The following is a 24,930-nucleotide window of genomic DNA, read 5'->3' as shown; positions in this document are numbered from 1 at the left end:
ATAACTAAATAAACATCATGCCACAAATATTTCCGGTTTTTACAGTACAAGAAAATACACTATTATAACAGCATGCAACAATAAAAGAAAACATGTACATTAAACACAAGTAGGACCTTCAGTTCATTCGGATTCCATGATTTTGGATTTTCTCTCACCAGCTAATAATACAATTGTACTATGAGTTTATTCAAGTATGTGACTGGTCAGCATGTCACAGGGCACTAGTCTTGCAAGGAAGATTTATTTAAGTTTAAATATACATGTATAGAAATTTAAAGTATCAACCGACATAAACAGAAAAAAAGTTGTCTGTTCGGAGGAGTGTCATAACACTTTTTTTACTTTACCAGTTACATGTATCCTCCTAAACAGACGGAAGCCACCCATAGTCATCTAGCAGGGGGATCTCATGGTCTCAGTGGAACATATCCTCACAAATAAATACAGACTGATCTTTCGGTCAATAACCAGCCTATCCATAGAAACACTGTTTGCATAGAGGTGCTGTGCACTCAAAATCTGCAATGCTCTATTACCATGATTTAATTGGAAATATGATACCATACACACGTCTGCAAAAGTTCTAACTAAATACATGTAATACCTGCTTCTGATATTTATCTTCCTTTTTGTTCTTTCTTTTGATAACATTGTCTCCAGTCTGTAATGTAATACTGTAAAAGTGGATATTTTCGCGCGACTAATTTTTCGCGCTTGGCCTGGTAAAAAGAGTTTTGCATGTTTTTAATTGTGCGGAATCAAGACAGTAAGTCCGGGAACATATGGCAAGCAAAAATATTCACATGCTTTTATTTTCGCGCTAGTTTCTCGTTGCGCGAAATGCGCAAAAATTTCAACACCAAGAAAATTTTCACTTTTACAGTACCATCAGTTCATTCCTGCCTTTCATCACCACAAGGACTTAGTAGTCATGTCTTCACAGAGACAGCTTATAAACTTGGGTCACTTGATGTGCAATATATCTCACAATCCTTACATGAATCAACACTGACACACTGCTATCAGAACGCACGTTATGTCTCCTTCAATTCATGAAATTGATAAAAACATGTGTTCCATGCTTGGAACATGCACATAACTTTTGCCATGCTGTGGAAGTTCTTTAACCCTATTCCCATTTTTTGATTTATAGGCAAAAAAATTATTTTTGCATAAATTAGCATAAATTAAAATTTGAAAAATCTAACTATACAGTCTTGTAGATTACATTGGCCTCTACCTTTGTGCAAATTTTCACGAGGATCCACGAGCGAGATCTGAAGTGGGGGGGGGGCCCAAAAAGCCCCCCCCCCCCCCCCCCTCCCCCGTGGTCCCTCAAAAAACCTGGTGGGATTAGGGTTAGATGATCACAGATATACAGTTTGGTTTCTGCTGTGGATAAAGTTTTACAAAGAATTTCAATTAGTTCACAAGTCTCATGGTCGTTAAGGACAGATAGATATAAATAAATGGTCTTGTTGGTTGGTTGTTGTTGGTTTTTATTCTAACAAATGAACTGGTTCCATTGATATAATTATCAGCTGGGGAAGGAAGCCACTGAAGCTACACGTATGGCATACTTAAAATGCTGTGCGAATGTTGTCAGCACACCATACAAGTATACCTATATATATGTACGATCAAGTTTGTGGTAGCTTCATGAAAGTTCTCAGCTTTGTAGTAGTCATGCCAACTCCATATCTCATGGCAACAATGGCACTGCCCTTATATGCTTAGCTTTGTAATAGCAAACTAGTTGTAAACACATGCCCATAACTCAGTAGCACCATTTGTGTTAATGTCAGTAAGTGCAGTTCAACGTACAGGTCATGTATTACATGTAGACACTTGTATAATTTCTCAGATAGTTGAATGCCAGTTCATGCCATGATGCTATTATAATGTCTAGGGTGCAGGAGTGAAATTCCAGAAAATGAAGTCACAGTATTGTTACACGGATGTTAAACAATTCTATATTTAAAGGGAATAATCAAATCTAATCTTGGTAATCGCTGGTTGATATTTGAAGGAGCTCCTAGTGCTGGTGACCTGAAGGCCTGTTTGAAAAGACAAAGATACAGAAATGAAAAAGAAGGTAAACATTTACACTTTACAAGTGCTTCATTACAAAAAATTGTTATTATCCTTATTGTTACTATTACACAGTTGCCTAAGTCCTTTATCAGCCTATATTACATTATCAAGTTAAAATATGAAGAGGCAAAGTTACTAATCTAAATCTTCTGTGGCTCAAACAACAATGTACAACTAGAAATTTGCTTCTTTTTAACTCTTTATGTGCCATGGTTGGAACCCCTGTGTGCCACATTATTCTGAGACACCAACGTAGTCATGCTTTAAGAAAACATTCTGTTTTCCAATCTATGTAACTTCTTTAGATTTCTGTTACGCTGGACATGTAGTAGGCAAAGTTGTAGAGAAAATGCCAAACTTTGCTTTGATGAAAATTGTGTGACAAATGGATGATTGTTTTTTCTTTGAAATGACCAGTAGCTACATTACTGTAAAGGCATGACTTTTGCACACAAAACAGTGACAGAAACTTAAAATTTTAACACAAATCTATTAGGGAACACCACTTGATAGTCAATAACCACATAAAATGCAAGCTATATGTGAGACGAACAGAAGCGTGTGAAAAACTTTTATTGTACTGCGGCATTTGGCTATACATGTATATCAATCTGTTTAGGCGGGTTTGTGGGTTTGAGCTGAACATGCGAAGTTGGCACGTCGTCGACTGAGTCGGACGAGCGAACGTGGCACATAAAGAGTTAATAAAAAATCTTACATGTGATTACAGGTAACAGAAATAGCATGTTTTGCCTCATTGCCACAACAAATCAAATGGATTGTTCTAATCGAAACATATCTGTTACAATAATCAGCATACATGTACCACTGCTCTCAGAATACCTCCTAGAATTAACACATGATTTAATCAAATCATTATTGAATGACACAGACAAAAAACAAACGAGTGCCCCTTGTAGAGAGTAAGTCTGCACCACGTTCAAGTTGGCCTTCATACAGAGAGCAAAATCAGATAGAAAGGCAGAGGTTTACATCTCTGCAATAGCACAGACTTGCTAAACATTGAAAATGTACATATAGATGGGCCACTAACTTGTGAAAGTAGACTGATTTACTACGAAACCCATAACAAATATATCATCAATCTTCTATGCAATATATAATATGCAATACATAAGATCTGTGCTGATAAAATTATAACAAATATGTTTCTCGACGAAAAATTTTCAGTATCATTTGATTTCTGGATTGTAGTTATATAAATAAGATAGAACTCATGCAGACATTAAACAAAGCACAGATATTTGAGCGAAGGAAAGTGGAAAAAATTATGAAGGTAAGCAAACTCATGCCACTTGTCCATTGTTCAACTGGAGGAAAGAAAGGGAAAGGATGAACTTACTTGGCCCACTCCACCTTCAGAATCAGATGATCGTATCCGAAGCCAGACACCCGACTGATGGCCTTGGCAGCATGTTCTCTGTTGTAGAAGTTGATGAAGGCAAATCCCTGCAGGAGGTAACAGAAGACAACAAAAACTGTGACAGTCTTCCTCAAACTCTTTCCTGAACACATCTATGAAGATGCTATAATCACCCAAGCACACAAATTTTACACCAATGCATCCACGGTCACTCTGCAACCAATATGAATTGACAGGGACGTTTGGCCCTTGGCCTGGTATGCTGAACTTTCAGCATACAAACTCTCACTGGTTTTACTGTCCAGAATATGCGCACACTTCAGTCAATTTTCCATGTACCTTAAAGGGACTGTACAGTACTGGTTGAGGTGGGGATTCATATTTGAACATTCCTAAGTGAGATAATGAAAAGCCTCTTACGAAATATGAAAGAGCATGTAATTCTAAGAAGCATTCAACGTTTATTTGATGAAAATTGGTTTTCAAATGGCTGAGATATCCAAAAAAGTGCTAAAAATAAAAGGCGACATGCCACAACTTTATTAGGATCTCTTTGTTTCACCTTGTTTTGGGATATCTCAGCCATTTCAAAACCGATTTACATCGAATAAACTTTTGATACCCCTTAGAACTACATGCTCTTTGACATCTCATAGAGTGGTTTCTGAATATCTCGCAAAACGTTAAAAGCTAAATCCTCACCTCGACCAGAACTGTACACACCCTTTAATAGATGGATTTCTCAAGGAAGAGATTTTTATGTATATCTGGTCACTCTTCTAATTAGAATACATAGACTTACTATTTCTCCTTCCCCACAAATAACTACATGAAAAACACAAATCTTTCGCTTGTGGGTGAATAGTTGGCAGTACAGTTCGACCTCGATTATCCAGCCTCCTTTTATCCGGAAATCTCTATTATCTGGACGCGTTCACGCAGTGGAGGACTTTTTTTTTTCATCCAAAAATTGAGAAAAAACAGTGACTTTCATGGATCTATTTCACTAATTTCATAAGATGTGCATGATAGGTTTTTCAACATAAAGATATAATTTATTTTTGTGGTGAGGGGACTACAATTTTGCGCAGGCTAGCATAGATTACACCACCGTTGCGGGGTATGCTACCTGCCAAGCTGCCAGTGCACTGGGAGAGCAGCTTGGACGGCAGCTATATACATTAACATTGTGTCTCCCATATCCGGCCAATTCACTTATCCAGATGAGCGCCGGTCCTGACATGGCCGGATAATCGAGGTCGAACTGTACTACTTTTATCTATTTTTAATCTAATTTTCTTCTTTGCTGTGTGTTTGTTTTATTTTAGAAGAAACAATGTTGCTTGACTCAGAATACAATTCTACAAAAATAGGTATTGTATGGTTGTCATGCCAACATATTTTCTGGCTGATATCAAAGTCAAATCTCACCTTGGAGTTGCCTGTCACCTTGTCCTGGGCTAGGTATATCCTTTGGATGGCCCCAAATGGTCTGAAGAGGTCCTCCAGATCTGAGTCTCTCGTGTCCTCCGACAGGTTGGTAACACGGATAGTGGCCGCCTCATCTGCAATACCACAATGGAGCATTGGTTAACCTCTTGCCTCGGTTGAAGCATGATGGATCAGACAATGACATTTTTTGGACTACTTATGTTGGATTTGTATGGGACAAATACGACCATGCCCACTGTTCATGACTTACCAAGCTCACTGTGAAGCCATTTACTCCAGGGTACTCTACAACGAAATACACTTTTCTTATTTGGTTTACTCATGTATGAATACACTGGTTGACTTTGCAGAATAACTGTTGTCAATTGCTATGAAATATCTTCATTAGAAGAATGTTTTCATGGTACATTTTCATCATAAGGTATCCAATGTGAGGTGGGCATCATGAAAAGTGATAATTGATGACAAATGTTAGTTTGAATATCCCCAGCATAGGGGTATGCCCATCATGATCGCTCAATACCTCTATCCCCACATAGCTAAGTCTATGACAGCTGAAGTGAAACCAACCCTGTCGCCTAGAATGCATGGTCTCCCCTTTCCTCTTGGCACCGTCCCTGGCTGCTGGAGGGATGTATTTGCCCACTGAGGCTGTTACCCCAGGCTTGGCTGCATCAGGCTTGGCCCCTGCTGCTGCTTGAAAACACAAATCAAGGATATTTGATTTTATTCGTAGCCAGCATCATGAATGTCTAAAATGTTAATGTTAATACTAAAATATTATTGGAAGGGTCAATTTCATGTGAAACAATTAACAGAAGCAGTTTTTTTTTTCTTTTAGTTGCAACTGAACTGACAGAATGTAAATTTTAAGCCATTATATCTCATTTTGTGCACGACAATAAATTTACATCTGAATCTGAATCTAGTACATGTCACTTTTCACAAAAGGCACAGAAAAACTGGAGAAATCTACATTCTACACACCACCAATTAGAAATAATAAGCAATTACTTTCAAATGATACCTATCACAGAAATAAAATTTATCCATATCTTAAAAATTGAAATGTGTGTGTGTAACTTAAAGGATTTCCATCATTTCAAGTTCACAGAGTACAATCATCAATCATGGACTGCAGTGTTTCACTTTTTCTCATAATTTTTTTTTTTTTTTCGGTCAATCTATGTTAGTTATCAAGCCATATTTCATAGATTTCTTAAACATGTATATACAGCTTCCACTCACAACAGGTTGTCAATTTTTAGCTTGTAATGTCATTACCTAGTATATAGATAGTTCACTAAGAAATGACACTCATATCTATTTGGATGTTGCAAGATTTATACTTTTGGAATAATACTCACAAATAATATATGCAAATTCATGTTACAGTACACACAAAAAACAGAGGAGTCAAGTAAAAAATAGCCAGTGCTATATTACAGTGATCTTATAATTGAGTGTAGAAATGGTAAAGTAACAGTGTGGTACACTTCCAAGCAAAGGTTGCCATTATTACCTGCTGCAGTATCAGGCGTGGTAGTGGTCTCCCCTTGGCTCTGGAGAAGCTCCCTCTGCAGCGGCTCCAGTGAGTCTTTGTACGGACACTTGGTGGTCCAGTGGTCACCTTTGCACACACGGCATACCATAATCCGCTTCATCTTCATCTTCTCCATCTGATCCTCCATTGGGTCTCTATTCTCATTCTTTACAAGAAAACATTTTTCAAAATGGAAGAGGGATATTAATGTACAGCTGCAAGCCTAAGATTTCATGACTTACGAATTTAGTTACAGTACTTGCATGCAAATGACAAAGTATCCAACATTCTTGTTTTTTAACCTTACATTTTTTGAGTGAGATGCATCATCAACTTATCGTATTGGGTCCTTTCTATCCTGCTGAGCACATTCAGTGTTACACAACTACTATGACTGCTGAGGAAACAATTGTCTGAATACAATCATGTGTAAATAATACAAATTTACAATAAATATTGCAAAAACAGTAGGATATTGTCATGATTGTATACAACAATATGATCACAAAGATCACAAATGATGAATTATCAGCACAAGGAAATAGAAAAATGTGACTACAGAGACATAAGAAAGGAACAATACACTTACATCCTTGTTACTGACAAAAGTCATGGACACTTCATCCTGTACGATGGCTGTGGTACCAGGGTTTGGACCAGGTGGGTCACTGGCTGACTGCCCATACTTGGCCCATTGCTGTAGTCACAAATCAAATCACCATTTTGTACATTATCAACAACTTGATACTATCAATACAGTTGGGTTACATACAAGTCACATTTCATCAAGAATGTGATGTTGATCGTGGATACATTACAGCAATCCTTGACTTCTCATTGGAAGTGATGGGGACACTAGTAAAATTGTCCTCTGATTCTCAGAAGACAAAACAGCAACAACAAAACACCTGTTTAAGAAAGTGCACACCCATCAACAATTTGAAGGTGATGTTCACACATTACAGGAATATAATATGGAAGAGAACAACAGTAACTAAGTTTGAAACATGAGGCATATTTCTTTGTGCACTTAATATTTCAAATGGCAACCTGCCCTTCCAAATTACAAGTTTACTGAGCTATTCAAATGTATACATATAAAACACTAATGCTGGGATGAAATTTAGTTCTCTTTGGAGAGAAGTCAAATGTACATACAGCTTAACCACGTGATGGGGAAAAAAAAGAGAGAATTACTTACCTTCCTCCGGGCAATTGATTTGGATGCTTTTCTCTTCTCAATCTTTATCGTTCTGGTGATCTGAAACAGAAAGGTATATATTAATTGTATATGGTAAGCTTTAAAGAGTACCTCTAATAATATAATGAAAACGGGTGGTAAATCCCTCATGATGAACATACTCTCCATTACTGATATGTACACTGGCACATCATAGCTTGCATTCTTCTCCTACATTCAGTAGCACTAGATACACTCTCAGGAAAAGAAGTTTTTGGTGTTTAGTTTTTGGTGCTCACGCTGCAGCACATTTCTTTGTAAAACTTAAACAAGAGCACTTAATGTATTCATTCACTTCTAGCACAACAGTAATACACATACACTGCAATAACACAATCACAGGTGGTACATAAGCATCACAGGCAAGGTGCAATCATTCTGTTTCATGTGCACTTCAATTCAAATCACAAACATTCTTGTTTAAATGATGTGGCTTACCTGTAGTAGTCACAAAACATGAACAGACACACACACAATAAAGAAAGAGAGAACACACACACACACAAAGATGTACATTACATTTGGTCCATTGTAAGTACCTTGATAAGTTTTCCATCATCATCACGTTTGTACTCAATCATTTTCTTCAGGTCACCTTCCATATACTCCTCAGGAAGAGGGATACTTCCTGTAAAAGAGAATATATTTTATCTCACAATTAGAAGGAACAAAATGAAATAAAGACAGCATATATACTCAAATATAAGCATGTTATCTCCATGAAACTGGAAGCACTCACCATTCAAATGACAGAAAATTATATCTTTGTTTTGTTCTTTTCTTAGGACTTTGACAAAGGGTGTTTTCACGTGATTTGCTTTCTCCCGTGCATACTTAAGGAAATTTTACTTCACCCGCATCAGTGACATGAGAATCTTGGGGCTTCTGATGGCATACTTGGATTGACAAAATATATATATCAGTGGAACATACATACACTCAACCAAAAAAGTAAGTTCCCCCCAAGCATTTTCGGATATATCTCAAAAAGTATTTTACCGATTTTCATAATTCAAATGGGACTGGATAGGGAATTTTATTACTCATAAGATGAATGGCATATCATTGCCACCAGATATCATTATTGGTGTGAAAAAATGCATTCTATGTCAAAATGCATGGGAAAAAAAAAGTTGCACTGTTAGTGATTTGCATTGACTTTTACACAAAAGCTTGGTCGGTGACTTCTTGGCAGTTCTTTGACCTCTCCAGTTTCCTGAAACTTCGTTCTAAGTTTCCTTATAGCATTGGGTGAAACCCCAAGTCTCCTGGTCACCTTCTTTCTCACTGGAATCCCAGCTTCAAGGAAAGCTGTAGCTCTCCCTCTTTCAAAATTTTGCATGGCCATAAGCACATAAATGTCATCAAGCCAAACTGGAATTAAAAAGTACATGGCTTCAACCAACATTTTCATATTGAAAAGGTTTATTGTTTAAAAAGTATGCATAACATCTGTTCAATAGCGAAGCAGATTGTACCTGAAGAAATTCCTGATAATTACATAACAATTAAAAAAAAGGTCATTTGCTGACTTGCATAGGAAATGTACACAATATGCTTCATAAAATCTTAAGTGCAACTTTTTTCCCATGCATTTTGACATAAAATGCATTTTTTTTTTCACACCAATAATGATACCTGGTGCCATTCAAGATACGAGTAATAAAATTCCCTATCCATTCCCGTTTAAATTATGAAAATCAGTAAAATACTTTTTGAGATATATCCAAAAATGCTATGGGGGAACTTACTTTTTTGGTTGAGTGTATATCAGTGGAAAGTTACTGTATGAATTGTTCTACAGCAGTGAATTAAGAAACTCACGCATATCTCCATCTTCCACTTGGTCAGCCCAGCTGATTGGTTTGGATCTGTGTGAGAGAATACAGTGTATATAATGTAATTATCATATGCAGGGTGCGACAACTCAGAAAAAGAATGGGATTCTGCTAATCAAGACTACAAAGCCTCAGAGGTACTGTACTTCATGATCACAATAGTCAGATACTCAATGATAAAGGGAGGAAAAAAGAAGTAATCATTGTGCATCCCCTACTGATAATGCTGATGAAGTGGGATTGAAAAAGCTGCCCAGTGCTGGGCAAATATATTATTAAAAAAAAGATCTGCAGCATACAGTGTACATGTGAAATATGACCCAAGACTCCTGTTGTACATCTAGATCTCTATATAACGACCATTCAATGTCCCTCTTGACCTTGATAAATAGAGTAGGATCTAATAATATAAACCAATACAGAACAATAATAGAAATATTTACAAACTCAGAAATACAATAATGAAGTTACTACATGCTCTCTAGACCGATAGTCCTGTGGAAAGGTCCAACTGAATGATGTAAGGTTTTTTGTTTGTTCATCCTTTTGTCAGATTTGTCATTTTATATGCTCCCTAGCCGAGCATATGGAGCCAGCGAGACGGCAAGCTTGGTTGACTGCGATAAGCCAGGCGCAGAATCAACTGGCTGCTTGTACTGGCAATTTGATGAATCCAGTCCGATTAAGGCCAATTTTTGGTTGTACTTCCTCTGTGAATCACCTCGGAGGCCATCCGAGTATTTATGACATTTTTCTTCATTAAAAACACGTCTAAAAGGATGTAAAATGCGCAGAAAAGGTAAGAACGATTCAGGGTTTACAGTTATGTAACGTCACGCAATAGGGCAAGTTGGCTTTCGTTTGCACCTTCGTGATTGGTTGCTAAGCGGAAGTTGCGTTCGCCGAGTGAAAATCCCTGGATGTCCGACCCTGAGAATGGTGGTTCATGGGATATCACCTTGGCGTACAGGGACACAGCCCAGTTGCTGGTGATGGCCATGCTCCGCACGTCATCAGGGCCCCATTTCATAAAAGATGTTAGGATGGCAACTCTTGGTGGAATGACAACTTCCAATAGCAACAGCCAATCAGGAAGCTGGATTCTTAATCGTTACTATGACAATTGTCATTCCAGCAAGAGTTGCTATCATATCAACTTTTGATGAAATGGGGCCCTGGTCGAGCTAGGAATGAGGTACCAATCGAAAGGGCCATACGGTACGTGCATGTAACTGCATGATTGCCAAGTAGGCCTATGTATTATTAAACAGAAAAATTCGTCTCTCCGGAGCGTGGAAAAGTTTTTTTTTTTTTTTAAATCATTTTTTGACATTTATATAAACATGGCTCTCCTTCATTTAAGTATTAAGGGGATTCTGTGAAGCCAGACGCAGTCTCCGTGGAACATATCCCAACAACTAACAAAATACACAGACCGAACTTTCGGTCGATCATATCCCACGGCACGATGGCATGGCCCTTAAAAAGTAATCTTGATCTCTGGATCGCCCAAGCCAGGCCCAGACATGTGCAGTACAACGTAGATCTCTAACATTAGATCTAACAACATTAACTGTTTAACTATTTAGCTACAATGCAATGAGCCTAGACAGACCCCCAGGGCGCTCTCACACAGTTGAACGCTTCGAGTTTGGGCTGGTCGCAGTTACAATGAGCCCAGCCAGCTGCCAGTGCGTGCATGCAGCAGGCGATGCGTGGTAGTCGTAGTATGGTAAGTTGTCGACCGACAAGTATGTCTAATTCCGCGAAAAACTTCTCATTTATAGTAATGACATTTGCTGGGTCAGTTTTTCGCTTCTTTAGACAGACATCATTGATACATACGCCATTGCGACGGTTTAAGCCGTTTTGGCTTTAACGCAACTTCGACCCAGTTCCCCCCGCATCAAAATGGTTATTATTATTTTTTCCAGTATTCCAGTTTGGTTTTCAAACCAATCTGGAAAAAATACATTAATACAGGATTAATCAGTCAACATTTTGACTCACCTCTTCCACTGATTCCTCCTGTTTTCTGGTTGTTTCCTCCACTTCTTTGCAGCGCTCCCCAATTCATCGCCGCCTTCGTTTGAAAAATGACCGCACGAACGTCTACGGCAAGCCAAATGCTCCATACAATCACTAAAAACGCCATATCGGTACACTTACGTACTGTACTTGTAAGTTGTTAGAGCGCTAAATTTAACTTCGCAATATTGTGAATGAACATTTTCTTGCTCATTCACAATATTATGAAGTTAAATCTAGCACTCGAACAACTTACTAGTACTTTAGTCAATAAACGTGAGTGTACCGATATAGTGATTGTATGGAGCATTTGGCTTGCCGTAGACGTTCGTGCGGTCATTTTTCAAACGAAGGCGGCGATGAATTGGGGAGCGCTGCAAAGAAGTGGAGGAAACACCAGAAAACAGGAGGAATCAGTGGAAGAGGTGAGTCAAAATGTTGACTGATTAATCCTGTATATATTTTTTCCAGATTGGTTTGAAAACCAAACTGAAAAAAAAAAAAAAAAATAATAACCATTTTTATGCGGGGGGAACTGGGTCGAAGTTGCATTAAGCCAAAAGTTACGGCTTACACCGTCGCAATGGCGTATGTATGAACTATACACAGCCCAGTCGCTGTACGTATGGTAGCCCTACTACATATCGACCACCCTTATTGAAACCGACCGCGTATAATTCGCGCACTGAACACTTAATACGCACTTCTCTGCCCGCAAAGCACATAAAAATGGATTGGCTTTGAATGTAGATTAGGATGGTGTGGGAAAACGCGATAATTCACTGTTCATTAATGGTTTTAATCAAGGACAAAATTTCGAATGAATATTTTCACCGAATCGTAATGACAGCACAATGTAATGTCTATGGAAGTTTCTAAAAGGCTTCTAAAAAGCTTCGTACAACACGGTGTTCAATACAACTCGGTTTACGTGCATTGTCAATGCAAAATCAGCGGTCGATCCTAAAAACGCGATTTACCGCAGGGAGCTGAAACGAGGCCACGCAAGTTCGTTGGCGATATTTTTGCACTGAAACTTCGAATCGAAAAGGGAACGGCATTTGATAGAGCTGGATTTTCTCAATCACGTAGGTCAAGTTTTTTACGTGAATTTCAGTGTTAAATATTCTTATCAAGCAAATAAACATTAGGCGGTCGATTAGTAGTAGGTCCAACCCTACGTAGCGCATAGCGTATCAACACTAGCGTCTGGACTCTGCTCTGGTCGGGCTAGCATTTACAACATTTGTATCATTGATCAATGCAATGGTGCAGGTGTCTGTCTAAAGAAGCGAACAACTGACCCAGCGAATGTCATTATTATAAATGAGAAGTTTTTCGCCTTAGACATACTTGTCGGTCAAGGTAAGTTGTAGATGAACTCATCTCTCAAGCTCTAGCTGACACACTGCAACTCGTCTTGGGGTTCTACACTGAGCTGAACAGCATGCTCATGCATAGATCTACTGCACTACAACAGCACGCATACACATACTGATGAATTGAATTGCATTGTAATTTACACAGCACACACACCGCACTCCACAGTAAGGCCTACAAGCCTGTGCTGACAAACATTAACATGTCCTCTAGACTCTAGATAATTTCGACTTCTCTCATCATTCACATTTCTATATGTTCACTTATATGGTTTTCAAGTCTTTAGTCTTTACTCACGTGTCTGCAGAAGGCATTTTGATGTTTATGACAGGACAGCTATTCGCAAATTTAGTAGGCAAAGTCCTCACGTTCCGTTGTTGGCTCGTGTACCCTCACGTACTAGTTCACAGTTTGACCATATGTTTCATGTAGTGTGTACGTACGTACGTACGTGTGGATGAAGGTAAAATCCCGCCCTCATCGTGCGCATGGGGTAGTATGAGGCAATCACCGACTAACTCGGCCCTTCACGGCCTTCAAGACAAGTCGACTCAGACACGAGTTATTTTGAGAAACACTGGTGCAGAAGGCCAAGGCGGATCAGAGGACTTCTTATCTCTTTCATTCGATAACATTTCATGCGCTATCAACCTGATGCCGAGAATGCCCCAAATGAACAAGACTTTGCCCACGACGATGTGGATAACGAATCACATAATCTGCACCTCATCTTCAAGTGTCATTAAGCCTATCATCTGCCCCGGGCATCTTCATACAGCCTAAGATGATAGGAATGGTCATTTTTTTTTTTTTTTTTTTTTTTTTTATAATATAACCTGATAAAAGAGATGAATTCACCGTTTAAGATTCACTAGGTGAATTCCTAAAAGGAATGTACCACAGATGAATCAAATGCAAGACATTGTTATACCTTAGTGTATGATACACGAGAGCTGAATTTTGAATTCTAAATTTGAATTTTTATTGACTCTTCAAGCCCTCTCGGGGTATGAGAGTAAATAACAGCAGGTTTCACTATGACAAACCAGTGAATAAAATTCTTGTAGATTAGGCCTACACATAATGAGACAAAAGATATAAAAGAAAATACAGTGTATATGAAAAAACAAACGAGTAAAATGAAAAGAGAAGATACACAGACATTCCACATGTAAAAAACAAAGATTAACAAAGAAAGTTGCTATATACCTACCGTTACGTTATACGCGTGGGCCCAACTCTTTGTGTTCCTTATGGTGGTTGAACGATTCTCTCTTTCAGAATTTTTCAGAAAATTGGGACATGATAAGACGAATAAATCTTGCTAAGTCAACTGAAAGGTACTTTTTGTATCAAAAAGCTCTGATATGTGCAAAGCACTTGGAAATTTAATTTTGGTTAAAGGCATAATTTACCATTTGCAGAAGAAACAAAAACCCAGCCTTAGTGCTTTGAAATACACTTTGTATTTCTAAATGATTGTGAGTTAGGGATAGAAAAAAAAAAAAACACTGTAAAAATTTGGATCCGTATAATCGATGTCGAGTATTGTTAAATACACAAAATGTGAACAATAGTTATAGTAGAAATATTTCCAGACTAAACCGTCTACAGTTATGGTTTAATGATAAAAATACTGATATCTCCTTATATTTTAGGCTTCATTGCCAAATATGTATATATATATATATATATATATATATATATATATATATATATATATATATATATATGTATATATATATATGTATATATATATATATATATGTATATATATATATATATATATATATATATATATATATATATATATATATATATATATATATATATATATAGTTGAGACAATGTAGATAACAGAAGATGTCGCATGAAACCGGCAGAGTTGTGAAGCTTTCTGCCATGGTCTTCCTCAGCTTTAATATCTGTTTGTGAAACGAATTATATGTTTTTGAGAATAACAAATCTGGAGTCATAAACACAATATATCAAATATAAGTTGAGCATGAGTTAATAGTTACATGGCATACTTGGCAATATTTTTTGGCACTTTGCAACACATTCAACAATGTGTAACTGTAAATAAGTATGTAGTGAGTATATGTAGCATAACATATCATACAATAAAAATTATCAAACATATATCGTAAATAAACTAAATAAAATAATTACCTGCTAAGCAGACGTTTGAGTTGCCTGGATGTCTTATGGCTGTCCATCCAGGCAACTCAAACGTCTGTTTAGCAGGTAATAAGCAGACAAAATAATGTCTCTCCCTTTGAAAAATATAACGAAACTCACTACCTATATATATATATATATATATATATATATATATATATATATATTGATATGAGAAGACAAGCTGAGTGTGCACAGCATATAACAATGTGATATGTTAGCATTAAAGGACAAGTTCACCTTCATAAACATAAGGATTGAGAGAATGCAGCAATATTAGTAGAACACATTAAACTAGTGAAAGTTTGAGGAAAATTGGACAATCGATGCAACAGTTATGAATTTGTAAATTTTTTGTGTTGGAACCGCTGGATGAGGAGACTACTTGTGATGTCATATGAGTACAGCAGTATAAAGAAAATGTAAAGAAAATTCAACATATCTTCACTTTTTTTCGCATAATAAAAGAGCACTTGACTTGCCTCTTTCTAAAGGCAATGGGAATAATATTACCCATAACATAAGAGGGGCGACTGAAAAGTTTTGAGCCTAACATAGAAAGGATTAAGATATGAAGGCCAAATTTGGTCCATAAAGTCTTCATTATATCTTAATCCTACCAACAAATTTCTTGGTCATAACAATTTTTATCCTTATTTTACAGGTTCTTGAACTTTCTGTATCAGGTGATTCATAAAAAATGGACAAAATGATCACAAAAGGTGTCTTGTTTCACCCGGACAATGCTCCAGCGCATTCATCAGCGGTTGCAATGGCAACCATTCATGACTGTGGGTTCCAACTAGTTCCGCACCCACCGTATATGCACCAGATCTAGCCCCATCGGACTTCCACCTCTTTCCGAACCTCAAAAAAGATTTGGCTGGACAACGCTTCACCACTGATGAGGAAGTCATTGATGCTGTTGACTCCTACCTGGAGGACCAACCAAAGAACTTCTACTGCAGCGGCTTAGAGGCACTATGTGTACGTCACCGCTGGAGGAAGTGTGTGGACTCACAAGGGGACTATGTAGAAAAATAGAGCAATAAAGTACTTCTGCCTCTTACCATCTCTTGAAGGCTCAAAACTTTTCAGTCGCCCCTCGTATGTCAGTAACGAGTCAAGGGAATGTGCACTTTTTTCGAAAGTTGAAATTTTGTGAAATTCTCTTTCCTTATATTGTTGTACGCATGTGACATCATACACTGCAGTAGTCTTCTCGTCCAGCGGTGACTGCACAAAAACTTCAAAAATTCATAACTTTTGAACGGATCGTCCAATTTTCCTCAAACTTTCAATGATGTGTTCTACTAATATTGCTACATTCTCTCAATCCTTATGTTAATGAAGGTGAACTTGTCCTTTAAATCGACCATTGTTTACAGGTAACTTTATGCGATCTACACAGAAACTTACATATAAGCTAATGGCATCGGATTATATAGGGTGATTAAGTAGGCCTATAGTTTTCAAATACATGGTTGCTTTCACATATTCTATAAGTTGTGCAAAAAAGATTCGATGATACTGCGACTAACCATTCCTGACAACAACAATAACAACAACAACAACAAACAAAACAAAAGAACAACAACCAACAAACAAATATCATTGAGTTTTACTTTTAGCAACAAGTGAACTCACAGTCTAGTGTTTTCGTTTTGGCCTATTCCAAACATGGATAGACCAGCTTGATATGGCATGTCTTCAAATGATATTAACCATGAGGGGGTAAAGTTCAAAATAATTATAATTTTTATATTATATTCTATTCTTTGTTAGAACAAATATACAAAAAGAAAAAATGGAGGGGGAGGGCAGGCACCCCTCCCCCTCACGGAATTCCTGGATCCACCCCTGCTACTCCCATGCTCTGAGACCTTAACCCTATTCTAACTGGGGGGGGGGGGGGTCAAATTGACCCCCCCCCCTCAACGTTTCGCGCCACGATTCCGCAACGCGCGAAGATTTTGCCGCGTCGTTTCATGACTTTTTTCATTGAAGTCTCCCGCATATTTTGAGACCAAATTTGCGATGTCCGGGTACACCGTTCTGAAGTTATGCAATGTTTTGCATATGCATGTCAACCCAAAAACCGCTCAAATTCATGATTTCGTGTGCAAATCCAATGGAAACTGTGTTTTTTTTTTTTGTTTAATTGATATAAATTAGATTATTTCAACTTTTAAATATTGAAATAAATCAATTCTAATGTAGATAAGCTTGAAAAAGTGCCTCCAACAAATTTTGGCAAAAAACAAGAGAAAACAAAAGATCGAAAAAACAATAAAATACATAAGAAATTAACAAAACAATAAAAAACAAAAGAAAATGATTTTGATTGCGCTATTTTTTTACAAGAAAATTGTTTGATGTGTCTTGAGGAACTCTGACACAAAAATTTGATAATCCTTCAGTCTTTTTGATGGAGTTATAGGTGAAAATATGATTTCATGCGTTAATTTGCATAATTAATTTATTAAAAAATATGAAATCAACATTTTTCTATTGTATGACCATGTAATCTTGTAGTTGACATCCGGCTCTATGTTCAGGCAAAATTTTGCGGTGATCGCGCGATCGGCGGCCGAGATCTGAAGGGGGGGTCAAATTGACCCCTCCCCCCCCCCCCCAGTAAAAACTTGGTCTCAAATAGCCCAGTTAGAATAGGGTTAAGAATCATTTTACACTGAAATAATTTTTAAGTGCAGTAAGATTTATTTGGTGACACAGTGCACTCCCGTTATGACGAACGCGGTAAGAATTTTCGTAACAACTAAGTAAAAATCAGGTCTCAAAACTCTCATCTATCTTTCTATACATTACTGTTCTGTTTATAATAAATCGAATTGTCGATATAACAGGGAAAAAAAAGCTGCCGGTCCCGACGACGTTTGCTATAACGGGGTGCAGTCTTCTGCTGCTTCTTTCTTCTTGTGCCACTGATATGTGTATCAGTATGCCAGAAAATTTCCCTTCTGAGATTATGGGTATGAGCTTTATCTTTTACCAGGAATTTCACTGATAATAATTGTACCAAATGAGGGACAGAAAGATAGACACGATGTCTTGTCATAATAGTTGTGCTGGCCATAATATATATTTGGGTTAAACATGTTTAAAGTTGCGTTTGCATGCTGAGGGAGGTTTATTTTGCAGAATGTTTCATTAGACGAAAGGAACTAACTGACTATCATAGTCGCTTTACAACTATACTGTATAATGTCTTCCCCCCCCCCCCCGAGGATTACCTTTATCATGTACATGTACTTTTTGCTGTAACATTCCAAGGCAGTATTATACGAGTACATACTTAGAGATCAATTTTTACCAGAAATGTCTTCTCTGACAAATGCATGACAACATTACTCCAATCCACCGTAAGTGAAATGATGCGATGGATATCAAAGTTTTTACTATAATTGGTTTAAATTCCAATACTTTTGCTTTTAAGAATGTGATCCATCATGGTATTTAAGTGCATGGGATCGTTGTGTGATATTTTGCCAGCAAGACACCACTCAACCCTTAAAGTGTCGCTTGAAGAGTTCACGGGCAAGTGGTGACAAGACAGATGCCTACAAGTCATTCATGTCCAATGCTGAACAGTTTCGAGCCATTAGTGCTGTTCCAGTTGAACTCTGCTTTGGGAGTGAAGAAACTGTTGAAAGCTTTGTTACACATTCAGCTCAATGGCACAAATCTTACCATTTGAAATTCAATAATTCTACATTGGAGAAGACAGAGAAAAAGAGAGTTCACACCCCAATGAAGATCAGAAAAGGCTCACTAAGTGCAGAGCATTATATTCAAAAATGTTTCTTCTGTGAGAAAGAAGGAGAGGCTTGAGGATGTCCTCCATCATGAAGTGTCAACATCCGACGCAGATACAAATATTCGGGACATGATCACAGAGCTCAAAGTCACCCTACTAATGGCCAGTACAACTGCAATTGACCGAAGTTCGCAAGGCAGGCCAGACGCCGGAAAACATAGATGAGAGGGCTCCTACTCATATTGTTTCATTATCTCAAGGAATCCGTGTGCCGAATTTGAAACTTTTTATCCGCCGTGAAAGAGCAAAACGAAAAAACAAAAAACAAGAAACATTCAAAAGAACAACTGAGCAAGCAGCATTTTTTTTTTACGGGGTCCCATCCCTTCTGCCCTACCCCCCCCCCCCCCCCCGGAGTTCAGACACTCATTATTACGCAAAATGGTAAACAATGCTCCTACCACAATGTCCAAATTAAGGTTCTAATCGCACCCATCCATGGCATGAAAAGCGTCGATGGCCCTTTTGGAATTTGATTTCATGTGTGTGTGTGTGTGTGTGTGTGTGTGTGTGTGTGTGTGCGTGTGTGTGTGTGTTTTCCCGAAAAAACTGCAGGACTCTTACTCTAATGAGGAATCCGTGCGCCAAATTTGATGCTTTTATCCGCCGTGTATAAAGCAAGACGATAAAAAAGTACGCAACAGAACAAGCGAACCACCACTTTTTAAGTTGAGGGCCGCCCCCCCCCCCCCCTTGCCCTTCCCCTACCCCAGCCGTTCAGAGACTTTACATTACGCAAGAACATTAACATTGCTCCTACCGCAGTGTCCAGATTCAGGTTTTAAGCCAAACCAAAAATAAAGATACACGTGTATATACTAATATTGTCATCGTATCAACCATTCTATAAGTAAAATCACATAAGAAGTGAGGGGTTTGCCATAAGTGTCGGCCATTTTGAAATTTGATCTTGTGTGTGTGTGTGTGTGTGTGTGTGTGTGTGTGTGTGTGGTTAGTCTAATATTGTTTCCTAGTCCTCAAGGAATCCGTGCGCCATATTTTGTTTTTTCCCATGCATGGAGCAAAACGAGAAAAAAAAAAAAGGCACGCAAAAGAACAATCAAACAACCGTGTTTTTTTATATTATTTTACGGGGGGGGGGGGGGGTCCCGCCCCTTTTGCCCTACCCTTCCCCCAGCAGTTCAGAGACTTTGCATTACACAAGAATATAATGCTCCTAACGCAATGTTCAAGCCAAGGTTCTAAAGCAAACCAAAAATACGAAAACAAATGTAATATATTGTCATCGTATCACCCATATGACATGAGAAGTGAGGGTTTTGCCAATTAAGTGTCGGCTATTTGGAAATTTGATCTTTTTAAGTGTTTTTCTAAAGAAAAAAAAACACCATAGGGCTCCTACTCTTATATTGTTTAATAGTCATAAAGGAATGCGTGTGAAAAAAAATGATGCTTTGATCTGCCGTGTAATGGTAATTTCGCTAAGCGACCTATTATACTTACGCAATAGCATTAAATATATTATTATAAAGAAATATCAAAATTCAGCATTTCGCACCCGAAAAATCGAAAAATTCCAGAGGGCTCCTACTCTAATATCAATGAGTAGGTCCTAAGGGATCACCTCTCAAAATTTGGTGCTTTTATTCGCTCTGTAACGGTAAGCCCAAATTTGTAAATTCGGCTGGTGCACAACTTGCGCCCATCGCCCCCCCCCCCCCCCCCTCCCTCCCGCCCGTCTCCACCTCCAGCACGTTGTTGTGTTGCGTAATGGCAATGCACACTCACCGCACCTGGTACCTGGCCTCGATCTACTCGATAGTGTAGTGATGAGCACTAGCGCTGTAGCACTGAACTTGAAATCACGACGCACCTGTTGAATTAGCGTAGGCCTACTTGTAAGTTGTGTATACATGTGGTAGCAGTTAATAGTCATCAAATTTCTCAAGTTACAGACCAGTAGGTAAGGCATTGATCTTCATTCTTATTAGCGGTAAATACAGTCAGTAGTCGAGACTTGGTACATGGGTGGTAGCTAGCTGGTCTGAAAATTGTAGTATAGTACTGTCCCATACACCCATATTTGTGTTTGTTGTGTAGCATGCCAGCTCTAAGTTAGCAGCTGGTTACTGCGACAGCCGCCACACGAACGAAGTGTGGCGGCGGCGCGGTCTCCGGGGCTAGCAGCTGGTATGGTACAACTCGACAAGTCAGCTACTGAGCTATAGTATCATCAGTTGTTGTGGTTTTTGTTATTGTTGTTCTGGTTTTAAAGGCGTGTATCACTCAAGAGTGAGTATTTTGTATGCCAAGGAGGAGGACCGAGGCGAGGAAGAATGACTGCGACCAGCAGCCCGAACGCCAAATGCGATCAGTAACTGTGTCTGTGAGTCTATAGACTATACTACAAGGAGTGCCTCGGGGTTAGCTGAGGATTTTCCTCGGACCTGTGTGTGCAAGTAAAGTGCAAGTAAACTTTAAGTACCTTTTGTTAGTTGATTGTTCAGTTAATGGGCATTTATATGACATCAATATCAGTAAAATGATGCTCATGATTTTACACATGCAAATAAATATAGGGCCTAATTGCACATAAAGACATAAATCCTTGCTTTCATAACTTATTATAAGGCTAAGAATTATTGCTTCCTGTTTCCTATTTTTCTTGTTCAATATCAGGATCTGCAAAGTCAGACACAGAGAATGAACATGGCAGCTCAGATTCCACCACGTGTGTTGTTGTTCAACCTTGCAAGGCGATTCGTTCACTGTAAGAAGTCGGTACACTTACCACTCCCAGCTGGATCACTTCTGATGAATGTGTCCAGCGCTCCCTGTCTTCATGGAATGGCAGCAAACTCGTATTCAATCCGCTCCCCCTGTAGTCTGTCTGTGCCCCGTTTTCTACACACGACATGTGCTTACCATGCTAAAAAAGGTATTTATAAGCAACATCATGGGTGTAGATCTGCATTTATGTGCTTGATTTGAAGTGCACTTTTGATCTTTATGTATGTTTGGTGAAAAAAAAATATTTCTTTTAAAGGCAATAAATTTTTATTAGTTCAGTGCCCTGTCAAAGCCCTGTCAGTAATCAGAGTATGTAACTTTGATGGCTTTGGCAATGGTTAGGGATGGGGGAATGACTGTTCAAGCCCTGGCATACTCTTAACTTTTCCTAGGTCATAGCTTTTCATATCCATAAAAAAGTATGATTTTACTATATTTCATACAGTTGAGTTACAATCAAATATATATACTACAATTTTGTAGTGTTGGCATAAGTAAACCTTCAGGGCTTTTTTACATAGCCCTGTTTCTGTAATTTCTCCCTTCCCTATCCCCAATTTTTGTCTGTTTTCTTTTTTTTTTTCTTTCATGTACTATTTTTGTCTGTTTTTCTTTTATTTAATATTTTTGAAAATCTATCTACTCCCTCTTATTTATCTCCCCTTTCTGCAGGCAAAAAACACAAACCAAAGGTAAATGTTGATATGTCAGCTGATGACAGCATTCTTGATCTGGAAGAATTGAAGAGAGACATGCAAAAAGTGATTGAAGCATTGAAACAAGACTACACAAAATCTCTGTCAATCAGAACTTCTCAGGGTAAGTGAAAAAAAAAAAGTGATTATATATAATATGAAAAGAAACAGACTGGAGGCACTGTTTCATCTTTGGAAACATCTGTTTGATAAGAGCCTAATTTTCAGTTGTATACAACAAGTACATGTATGGCTCCAGCATCAGTCATAGGAAGGTGTTTAATTTGCATCCTAGGTAAAAATCTCATTATACACGATAGCTTGTATTAAAAGGTTTGATGGTATTTGCGTGTGTGTGTGTGTGTGTGTGTGTGTTTGTGTGCGTTGTTTCATAAATTCATAGGAAATAGCATCAAAATCGGCATCAAACAAAACATGACTCAGACACCACAAGAGTCTTCATAAAGTTTTAATTATATTAATCAACATTTCATTTCTATTATGATTCTTCAATTTTGCTCTCACTCATTCTGTTTTCAGTTGGCATGCTAGGAAATGTATGATCAGTGAATGAATTGTTCTAGTGATCTGAATTTAGTAGAATATTTAAGGTAAAACAGACATATCAGTCTTCTGTAGGTCACTAGACCAAGTAATGCCATCAATTTGATTTGTCCCAGAGGATTATTAAAGTTTCTTATCATGATTCAAGATCATGTTATCATGCATTTTGTCAGCTTTAACCTGTTGAGGATGAGTCCCGTGTATACTCGCGCAAGTGTCTGGGAAATGCGTGTTTCAGGTAAATCAGCCTGTGCTCAACAGGTTAATTATAAGCTAATTGACATAAGATGAATAAGGAGCATCGGCAGCCACATTAGCAATATATTTATTCTCCTGAAAATGTCATAGTGTATTTAGTAACTCAATCATACTCAAAGAGTTATTAATTTTCACTTCATTTATTTTATTTTTTTTATTTTCGTATTTGTGTAACTTGTAATAGCCGTGCCTCATTTCTTGTTGCTCCTTCTAGGGTCACTGGACCACATCATGGTTCCAACCTCAGATGGAAAGTTTCCACTCAACCAGCTCGGCCAAATTACTTCCAAGTCTGCCAGTCTGATAACAGTCAATCTCAATGTATCTGGCTTTCCACAGGTATATAGTTTACTATTTGTTGTGTCACTGTACATAAACAATTCATATAACTGCAGTTTTCATACACAGCTAGTGTGTTTGTCCACAGTGACGTCTCTGTGAGTGAATTTTTGAGTCTTCAACCTTTGGACAGCACAGGACTGTAGCATAGATGATATGAATGATGCTTGGTGCACATTTACTTCTCATCATAAAATGTTGCAATTTATGTCACTCAGACTTTTTACTATGTATGAAAGTTTTGCATTTACACCCAATGGTGTCAGCTGAGAAGCAGGCTGGGTCTAACGCCTCTGACTGAACAGCATTTTTGGCCTTCTAAATTTGAAATGATGATACAGTATCTATGTGATATATCTTGTATCACATACATGTACATCCATGAATTGTGTAGATGAGATGTTCATGATGTACATGTAGTTTTAGCATCATTTGATTTATCTCCATATTGTTTTCTTCCTCTCTTTCCCAGGCAACAGAGGCAGCAGCTAAAGCCATCCGTGAATCTGGTATGAACCTTAACCCAAAGGTAGAAGGAGGCATTATCCAAGTTCCTATCCCAAAGTGAGTCAGATAAGATAATGCACTCAGTCTTGTATGAGCGTGTTTAAGCAAGCTTTAGCTATATACGCCAATTGATACTGTATTGTATGAGTGAGTTAAAGTGAACTTGGTGGACTCAAGCATGAAAAACCTGTATAGATCTATACCTGTGAAAGTTAGTGTGAGGTATCTCAGTACACATGACCTTGTTCTAACACCTGAAGCAATACGCTTCTAGTAGATATGCATTTAAGTGGTAGCTATAATTCTCCAAAACGGATATTATGTGGATGGTTTATCAAATGTATACAACTTCAATTGAAAGTGGAATATGATTGTCATGAAAAGAATGACTTTTGGAATTTAAGCTTTTTAATTTCTCTATCTTGCATATGCAATTGAGCATTTTATATTTGTCAGAATATGAAACAGTGAATAAAAAAATATATACAGTTAAACTCGCCTAAGTCGACGTCGCATATGTCGAATAATCGCGTAAGTCGATGATTTTAAAAAGTCCCGATTTTTCCCATTGACGTACGTGTATTAAATTCACTCACAAGTCGAATTTTTTAAGTCGAATACTCGCCTAAGTCGATGAAATTCCAAGAACACTTTCACGGAAAAACCATTGAATTCACTGTCCTAAGTCGAATAAGATTTTATTGTGTAATAAATCACTGTCATTTACTATTCATTATTTATTACTCATCTTTATTTTGTTTGTCAGATGAGTTTGAGGTGACAAAAAAAAATGATCTAAAATCAAAATTCAAAGCGATCACATGGATCGTAAATT

The 24,930-nt window shown here is 37.9% G+C and overlaps 2 protein-coding genes across 3 annotated transcripts; one reads left to right on the top strand and one right to left on the bottom strand.

Moving 5' to 3' along the window:
• Positions 1–1,339: 1,339 nt before the first annotated feature.
• LOC140240797 (eukaryotic translation initiation factor 3 subunit G-like) lies at positions 1,340–13,344 on the bottom strand. Of its 2 annotated transcripts, none has more exons than XM_072320571.1 (10): positions 13,260–13,344; positions 9,541–9,587; positions 8,256–8,344; positions 7,678–7,737; positions 7,066–7,173; positions 6,456–6,642; positions 5,504–5,629; positions 4,913–5,046; positions 3,461–3,567; positions 1,340–2,060 (listed from the first exon to the last, which is right to left on the bottom strand). In XM_072320571.1, the coding sequence occupies exons 1-10, from the start codon at positions 13,274–13,276 to the stop codon at positions 2,039–2,041; spliced, it is 897 nt and encodes a 298-aa protein (XP_072176672.1). In that variant the 5' UTR covers positions 13,277–13,344; the 3' UTR covers positions 1,340–2,038. The 2 variants fall into 2 exon arrangements, with proteins under 2 accessions (XP_072176672.1, XP_072176674.1); XM_072320573.1 differs by having other exon boundaries at positions 5,504–5,626.
• Positions 13,345–21,700: 8,356 nt separating this feature from the next.
• LOC140241028 (ribosome-recycling factor, mitochondrial-like) lies at positions 21,701–24,156 on the top strand. Its single transcript, XM_072320797.1, has 4 exons — positions 21,701–21,880; positions 22,405–22,551; positions 23,464–23,588; positions 24,061–24,156. Exons 1-4 carry the CDS (start codon positions 21,757–21,759, stop codon positions 24,154–24,156), a joined length of 492 nt encoding a protein of 163 aa, XP_072176898.1. The 5' UTR covers positions 21,701–21,756.
• The last annotated feature ends 774 nt before the right edge of the window (positions 24,157–24,930 follow it).

This window comes from Diadema setosum, chromosome 17 (genome assembly GCF_964275005.1).
Source record: "Diadema setosum chromosome 17, eeDiaSeto1, whole genome shotgun sequence".
Classification (NCBI taxonomy): Eukaryota; Metazoa; Echinodermata; class Echinoidea; order Diadematoida; family Diadematidae; genus Diadema; species Diadema setosum.
Note: the sequence above shows the minus strand (reverse complement) of the source record. Positions and strands in the feature narration are given on the sequence as shown.